This window comes from Lolium perenne, chromosome 1 (genome assembly GCF_019359855.2).
Source record: "Lolium perenne isolate Kyuss_39 chromosome 1, Kyuss_2.0, whole genome shotgun sequence".
In the NCBI taxonomy this organism is placed as follows: domain Eukaryota; kingdom Viridiplantae; phylum Streptophyta; class Magnoliopsida; order Poales; family Poaceae; genus Lolium; species Lolium perenne.
In genome coordinates this window covers 207,837,930-207,846,777 of record NC_067244.2, presented here as the reverse complement: position 1 = coordinate 207,846,777, position 8,848 = coordinate 207,837,930, and the positions used below count along the sequence as shown (strand labels likewise).

The following is an 8,848-nucleotide window of genomic DNA, read 5'->3' as shown; positions in this document are numbered from 1 at the left end:
CGCGTGCGTTGGAGCCTTGAAGCAGGCCAAGCAACATACCTGCTAACCATCACAAGCACACGAGCCCTAGCTAGCTCCTCCGTGTCTCGATTACAGCTTCAGAGTTGAGAATGTTTGTCTGCAACAGACGCACAAAAGCGCGAAGCTGCAGTCACGGGACCAGAGAAGGCAGCAACAGATGAACACACCCTCCTCTAGGTTGCCTCCTCACGTCCATGTCTCTCACCAATCTCCTTTTGATTTGCTCGCGTGCAGTCGCTTGTCATGTAAGTTGGGGCTTGGATAGAGCTCAGCTCAGCTAGCTTGCCTAAGCTTTAGGTTGCCTCCTCTCTCAAAAGTATGTGTGTTCTGTGTGGTGAAGTGTGCTGAGAACATCAAAAAAGGGATCGAGGATGCAACCACTGTTGATTTAACATGTTTTCTATGGGGTTAGGTCGACGCCCAGCTAAAACTGAAATTGAATATGTTAAAATAGCATGCTAACTGAAATAGCGGCAACCTCTTTCAAACGCTATGGACGCTATATCGTGCCAATAGCGTGGTATATTTTAAATAACGTTTTCAAAATAATACTAAATATAGCCTAAAAATAAATAATTTTACTAGAACGAATGGATATATAGTCCAAAAGCGACTGAATCATACGTATATAACCACATATAAAAATTGATCTCAAATATTTTAGAAGGCTAACATCAGCATTTCACAAGGCAACAACATAGTAGAAATTATTTATTAAAAATCATTACCATTAGCGATATTATCTTCTGATTTAGAAGTGGAGCCAACATATTGCAGTTCATCACCACGAAAAAGTGAAAGCAACTTGCCTGAAAAATGTAGCGCTAACGCTATGAAGTTTTAGCGCGATATAGCATGCTATTTCTCAAATATCGCCAAAGCGAGCAAAATTATTAAAATTTAGCGTAAACTCTCTAGATATCCTATAGCACGTTATTAGCGGAGAAATAACGTGCTATTTTAAACCTTTGTTAATATACCTCTCTATCAATTTGTCGGTAAACAAGCATGTTAATTTGCAATGTACTACTAGAGTACTAGTGCTCACTCTATCTATGCCAAGGTGTAGTACGTATTAGTTTTGGTCAAAATTATTCTTTTCTTGAAGTTTAACCAAGTATATAGAAAAGAATACCAAACTATTATTCAGCACTAGGGCAGCCAAACAGAGCAAGGGCTACATGTAGCCCGGATTTTCAATTTTTTTAAAGGGTATTTCAAAGTTTCTAAAGAATACCTCCGTTACATAAAATAAGGCTTATAAATTTTCTCCTAAAGTGAAACAATGTTGAGATTGGCCAAACTTATCAGAAACCCAATTCGGCTCCCGGGTGCGTATAATCCCTCTACCATAAAAATATATTTCCAAGTGTTAAAATTTTTTGATAAACAAATTTACATGTACATCTCCATAATATATGTGTATTCGTCAAGTTTCACGAAAAAAAAGATATTTTTTGTAGTCTAAACGAAAAAAAGAAAATTTATCTTGTGACAAGTCTTTGTTTCAGCACCGATTTTTGTCTTTTTTACACAAGTCACATGACATGTCGATTTTTCATGAAACGACTCTGTGAGCGCGTAGCACATGAAGATGTACGTGTGGAATTTTCGTTTCAATTTTTTGATATTTTAAAATGTGTCTAACATGTATTTTAAAATAAAGGGAGCATACGCTCCCATGTGCCAAAACATCACTCCCCAAACTTGTAGAAAACACTAATGAGAACTATGACTACGTGTGGAGTAGGTCTCTGCGGAGCTGGAGTACTACGCGCAGCAAGCCGCCACGGCGGCTGGTGCAGTAGCCTCTGCGCCATCCTCGACGCCATCCTCTGCCGCCCCATCGACGGTCTATACATCATCCTCGATTACCGCAGCCGATTCGAGCACGGAGATGGATACCGGCTGGTGGAATGATCTCGTCCGCGAGGTCGGCGGGCAATCATCAGAAGTGTCGATCGAGTGTCTAGCGTCTACCGTGGAAGTGTCGATCGAGTGTTCAATGTTGAATTGTGTCTAGTATCGATCTATGGATGTATGAAGTATATGTGTGACTATCGAGCTATGGATATTTAATTAAGTTGTCAAAGTTTAAATTTCATTTAAATATGTCAAAGTTAAAACAATTATTTGAAGTGTTGTAGGTAAGGTATAATACATCATCTGGTGGAGCAACTTTAGAGAAGAGGTGATATATTTTACATTATTTGAGTTTTAAGGACAAAGTTTGATCATATAAAAATCTGAAAAACAACAAAAACACAGGTGATGTATAATTTACTTCATATGTTGGAGATGCTCTAACCATCATAGCCAGACCACGTGTTTTCATCCCGGAGTAGGTCCAATCCTCACACAATGTAGGGGTGTTATTTTCGAGCAACCACTTACCACAATGCTACCAGTTCATTTCGTCTTCGGGAAGAATAATGTATTGGGTGTTAAGGAACGAAAATGAAGAGTGGTCTTGATCTACACAATGGCACAATATATATGGAACAGTGCAGCCCCATCAGGTTGACTTTAATTTCGCCACACTCCAAAGCTACAAGTCTATCCATCTACTGCCAAAAAACAGTTTCATCTAATTCCAGCTAGCGAACCGCGACGTGGAGGCGACCCGCGTGCATGCATGCTCATCATCATATTCATCAGCCAAGTATATCCTAGCTACCCGGACACCAAACCGACTGAAAGTAACCAAACAGAACAGGGACCTTGGATTGTAAAGGTTGCGTCGGCCCCACTCATCTTGTGGACGGATGAATCTCTGATCTCCTGTATATATACAGAACTCGAGCGCCTCCATTGCGATCACTAAAGCACACGGAGATCAGCAAGGAAATCAAGGTAGCAATGTCTCTTCTCCGGTGCTCTCTCCTCATCGTGGCGGCTCTGGTGCTGTGCGCGACGGCGGTGCCCGGAGCCGAGGCCGTCACGAGGAAGTACCACTTCGATGTAAGTGTGTCATGCATATACTTGTAGTACTCCCCCTTCCCATAATTCTTGCGGTGGTTTAGTTTAAATTCCGATAAGAAATATAAAACGGCGGGGTAGTAGTATTATTTGTGGAGATTTGCATATGTTCCGTGCACGGGACATCTCATACATGTTTGTACCATCGAATCCACTTTGTTTTATACTTCGAGATCCGTGCGACAAAAAATTCTAATTTTTATTAAGTTTTTTTATGCAACAAATCCTAATGATTTACATACATGGGAGGTCCCGTGCACGGAACAAACACCACTTTCTTCATTCATGGCAAAACTGAATAATATATTTCTACATACATAGTATTTTTTTGAGGGAACATAGTATATATATATATATTGGGCAGCTAGCTCCATGCATGCGACTAATTGGGTTTAACACGTAGAATGAAAATTGAAATTAATGATGTCAGGTGCAAATGACGAGCGTGACGAAGCTATGCAACACGAAGAGCATCGTGACGGTGAACGGGCAGTACCCTGGCCCCACCCTGTTCGCGAGGGAGGGCGACCACGTGGAGGTCAACGTGGTCAACAACTCCCCCTACAACATGAGCATCCACTGGCACGGCGTCCGGCAGCTGCTCAGCGGCTGGTACGACGGGCCGGCGTACATCACGCAGTGCCCCATCCAGCCCGGCCAGAGCTACGTCTACAGGTTCCAGATCGCCGGGCAGCGCGGCACGCTGTGGTGGCACGCGCACGTCTCATGGCTGCGCGCCACCGTGCACGGGCCCATCGTCATCCTCCCGCCCGCCGGCGTGCCCTACCCGTTCCCGGCGCCCGACCACGAGCTCCCCGTCATCTTCGGCGAGTGGTGGCGGAACGACACCGAGGCGGTGATCGCCCAGGCGCTCCTCTCCGGCGGCGCGCCCAACGTCTCCGACGCCTTCACCATCAACGGCCTCCCCGGCCCGCTCTACGGCGGCTGCGCCGGAAAGAAGGAGGACGCGTTCACGCTGAGGGTGAGGCCCGGGAAGACGTACATGCTCCGGCTCATCAACGCCGCACTCAACGACGAGCTCTTCTTTGCCGTCGCCAACCACACGCTCACCGTCGTCGACGTGGACGCGCTCTACGTCAAGCCCTTCGCCGTCGACAGCCTCCTCATCGCGCCCGGCCAGACCAGCAACGTGCTCCTCACCGCCAAGCCCACCTATCCCGGCGCCAGGTACTACATGTTGGCCCGGCCCTATAGCACCACGCGCCCAGGCACGTTCGACAACTCCACGGTCGCCGGCGTGCTCGAGTACGAGGAGCACGATACCGCCGTCAAGAATCGCCTGCCAATCTTCACGCCTACGCTCCCGCAGATCAACGACACGAGCGCCGTGTCCAACTACACCGCGAAGCTCCGCAGCCTGGCGAGCGCCGCGTACCCGGCGTCTGTACCATTAACCCTGGACCGGGAGTTCTTCTTCACCGTCGGCCTCGGCACCCACCCGTGCGCCGCCGGCGTCCCCGTGAACGGGAGCACGTGCCAGGGCCCCAACGGGACGGCCCGGTTCGCGGCGTCCATCAACAACGTCTCCTTCGTGCTCCCCACCACGGCGCTGCTGCAGTCGCATTACACCGGCATGTCCGGCGGCGTGTACGCCTCAAACTTTCCCTTCGCCCCGGCGCACCCGTTCAATTACACTGGCACACCGCCCAACAACACGAACGTGATGAACGGGACCAAGGCGCTGGTGCTGCCGTTCGGCGCCGCCGTCGAGCTGGTGATGCAGGACACGAGCATCATCGGCGCCGAGAGCCACCCGCTGCACCTGCACGGCTTCAACTTCTTCGTCGTTGGCCAGGGGTCCGGGAACTACGACCCGGCGAGCGACCCGGCCAGGTTCAACCTCGTTGACCCCGTCGAGCGCAACACCGTCGGCGTCCCCGCCGGCGGCTGGGTCGCCATCCGCTTCCGCGCCGACAACCCAGGTTTGCTGCTTCAGTGCTTCCCCTGCTATGATCGCGCCATTGACGGAATTCTCATATATGACCTGGTTTCGCATTCTTGCAGGTGTATGGTTCATGCATTGCCACTTGGAGGTGCACATGAGCTGGGGACTGAAGATGGCGTGGCTGGTGCTGGACGGTAGCCGTCAGGAACAGAAGCTCCCGCCGCCGCCGGCGGATCTCCCGAAATGCTAGACGTGAAATTCAAGATCCACTGGTGGCGATCGAAGAAGATCAATTGAATTGGTTGCTTCATTGCCTCCGCCCGACATTGTTATCCACAACAACCTTTAACTGCGCTTCGATCGTTTGCTCTCGCGCCCGTGTCCAGCGAGTTGGTCGGGATGCTTTCTTTCCTTTAGTGATGTGTTTTTTCTCCTTCTAATTGATTTCGCAGGCGATTGGCCGTGTTTGTCAGTTAGATGTGCGTGTATATGCACTTTATTAATTACGTCGGTGTTGTGCGGAATTTTCTTAATTTGCCGGGCTTCTTGTAACTGAAAGCTCGAGTGTGCGTTTTGGTATCTCGTATGTATGCAGAATATATGCTTAATAAATAAAGTCTAGTTTTCTTTTCTCACGAAGACGCAAAAGACTTGCGTTTCGATGCATTGATAGATAGAAAAGGTTCAGGGGACAAACACCCCGCACTACAACTCGACCCAAGAAAGGAGACCTAGTCCAGGGGAGGATTTGGCAGACACCCCGGGCTCCCGCGCTCGCCCACTGTTGCGCCTCGGTCTTGATGTCGTTGAGCAGGGAAGGCACCGAAGGCTGTGCGTTGTCAAAGATCGCAGTATTCCAGTGCTTCCAGATCCACCATGCCGTGAGCATGATTATCGACGATGTACCTTGGCGCACCTGGCGAGGAGCAGTCCGCACCGCCTGCGACCACCACTCCACGAAGTCCCCCTCCGAAGCCGGAGGTCCTGAGGTGGATCGAATCCACGAGAGGACCTCAAACCAGATCATCCTGGAGAATGAGCATCCAGTGAGTAAGTGCATCATAGTCTCCTCGGATTGGTCACACAGCGGGCATCTGGGCGCATGTGGTAGACCACAACGCGCCAGCCTCTCACCCGTCCAACACCTGTCCAGACAGGCCAGCCAGATAAAGAATTTCACCCTAGGAGGCGCCCAAGATCTCCAGTTCAACTCCCATGATGCTGAGGTGACCCCCCCGGGAAGAGGGCCTCATAGCAAGAATGGGAGGTGTACTAGCCGTCCGTCGGCCACAACCAGGTCATCGTGTCCTGTTCCTCTGAAAGCTGGACTTCCCTCAGTCTGCTCCATAGTTGCACATATTGCCATAGTGCAAGGGGACTCGGTGCTCCAGCTATGTCGGGAATCCAAGTACGGTCTACTAGTGCCTGACGCACCGTACGCACCTTCCTGCGCCGTTTAGGAATCAGCGAGAACACCTCTGGCGTCATCTCCTTGATGGACCTGCCGTCCAGCCATCGGTCCTCCCAGAAGAGAGCGGACTCTCCGTTACCCACTATCATCGAGGTGGTGGCCGCAAAGATGTCCAGCTCCGCCTTTGAGAACTGCATGTCCAGCCCGCGCCATGGTTGTAGGAGGTTCGTGCGCATCCTCCACAGCCAACGCACCCTAAGGCTTATGGCCGTTCGTGCAAGGTCGGGGATCCCCAGGCCCCCTAGGTTAAGCGGCCGGCACACCCTTGCCCAGTTCACGTGGCAGTGACCTCCATTGGCCTCTGCCCGGCCCACCTAGAGGAACCCTCGCAGGATCTTCTTGATCTGTTTGAGGGTCTTTTTTGTTCAGGGCCAGTACCATTAGCTGGTGCAGCGGGATCGCCGCGAGCACAACTCGGATCAGCGCCAAACGTCCGGCTTGCGGCATCATGGATGTTCGTCATGTTGGCAGTTTGTCAGCTAGCCTGTCCAAAAGCGGCTGGAAAGTCTCGGCCGACAGACGCCTAGTAGACAGCTGATAGGGAAATACCCACGTACTTCACCGGAAAAGGCGCTATCTCGCACTCCATGTGCTCCGCAGCAGCCACAGCTTCCTCATTCGAACAGGCAATAGGGGACACATAGCACTTAGCGAAGTTGGTGCGTAGGCCAGAAACCTGTCCAAAAAGCTCCAGGATGCCGCGGACCGCACTCAACTCTGCCTCGTCCGGGTGACAGAAGATCACCACATCATCCGCATATAGCGACACAGAGGTCGCCAGATCTCGCTGCGCCAACCGTCGCAGCATACCCAACTCGGCTGCCTTGGCGAGCACCTTGTTAAGCGAGTTCATCACTAGGAAAAAACAACGATGGTGACAGGGGGTGCCCCTGTCTCAGTCCCCTCCGATGCCAGAACTTGGGGGCCGGCTCGCCGTTGAGCATCACCCGAGTACTGGCCGTGGCCAGCAACAGAGAAACAATCTCTCGGAACCTCAGCCCAAACCCTATCTTCTGGAGAACCTCCATGAGGAAACCCCAGGATACCGAGTCGAAAGCCCGAGCAATATCCAGCTTCAGCATCACCCTCGGCTCCTTCCCTCTGTGCAGGAAACGAGCTGTCTGCTGGACCAACATGAAGTTGTCGTGGATGCACCTTTTGCGAATGAAGGCGCATTGGTTGCGATCCACCAGCGACTCCATCCGAGGTGCCAGCCTAGTAACCAAAGTTTTCGCCACCAACTTGGCAAAGATATGAATTAGACTTATCGGCCTGTAATCATCTAGCTCCATGGCGTCCGAGCGCTTGGGCAGCAGGACCAGCAGGGCCTGGTTAAGGCCTTGGAATCTGCGCCCACACATCGTGTAAAGCTTGTCAAAGGCAGCCATGAAGTCAGCCGTAACCACCCCCAACATTTCTGAAGGAACTCAGCTGTGAACCCGTCGGGGCCGGGAGCCTTGCCTGGCGGCAAGTGTCTGATCACTTCTCAAACCTCCTCCTCTGTGAACGCTATCTCGAGCTCGGAGAGGTCCTCTGTTGTGGTGCCTAGGAAGTCCAAATCCAGCGAGTGCGCCCTCGCCACCGACGTGCCAAGCAGGCCTTCAAAGTGCGCGAAGGTAGCTTCAGCCATGGCCGCGTGGTCGGAGACAACTGCGTTATCCACCCTTAAGCTATGGATCACATTCTTCTGGCACCTGTAGGCCGCATGCTGGTGGAAGAAGGTCGTGTTGGCGTCCCCCTCCCTTAGCCATGCGATTTTTGCCCGCTAGCGAGCCATCGTCCACTCGAGTGAGGCCACCCCTAGGTAGGCTTGCTTGAGGTGCACCCAGAGTCGACGCTCATCGGGGGTGAGCAGTCGGGATTCCATGGCGATGTCCAACCTCAGCACCACCTCCCGCGCTATCATAAGCTGCAGTTTGATGCATCCAACCTTTTTGTCGCTCCAGCTCATGAGACGGCGTGCTGTGAGTTTCAACTTAGCAGTGAGCCACCGGAAGGGGTCAATGTCCCACTGGACCACATCCCAGGCTCTCTGGACCACCTCGTCGAACCCGTCAAGCCGCAGCCAAAAACGTTCAAACTGGAACCGCTTCCGCCCCGCCGACTGTGTGGTACAGTCAAGGAGGAGGGGGCAATGATCTGCCACAACCGTCGCCAAGCAGCACAAGCTGCAGCTACTGTGGAGCTCCTCCCAAGCCACCATGACAAACACCCGGTCAAGCCGAACTAGAATAGGGGTTTCAGGTTCGTTCGACCATGTGTAACGTCGACATGCAAGTAGATCTCCTTCAGCTCGCAGTCGTCCAAGAAGCGGCGAAATCTGCCCATCATCCTACGGTTTAGATTACCATTGTTATTGTCCTCAGCCCGGTAGATCATGTTGAAGTCCCCACAAAGCGCCCATGGGCCTTGGTGGGTTCCGCGAATATCGCGAAGCTCATCCAGGAAGGCGATCTTGTCAGCCTCCGCCT

The 8,848-nt window shown here is 51.7% G+C and overlaps 1 protein-coding gene across 1 annotated transcript; it reads left to right on the top strand.

Moving 5' to 3' along the window:
- Positions 1–2,829: 2,829 nt before the first annotated feature.
- On the top strand, positions 2,830–5,538 carry LOC127321907 (laccase-12-like). The gene is made up of 3 exons (XM_051350867.2): positions 2,830–2,982; positions 3,431–4,943; positions 5,026–5,538. Exons 1-3 carry the CDS (start codon positions 2,881–2,883, stop codon positions 5,154–5,156), a joined length of 1,746 nt encoding a protein of 581 aa, XP_051206827.1. The 5' UTR covers positions 2,830–2,880; the 3' UTR covers positions 5,157–5,538.
- The last annotated feature ends 3,310 nt before the right edge of the window (positions 5,539–8,848 follow it).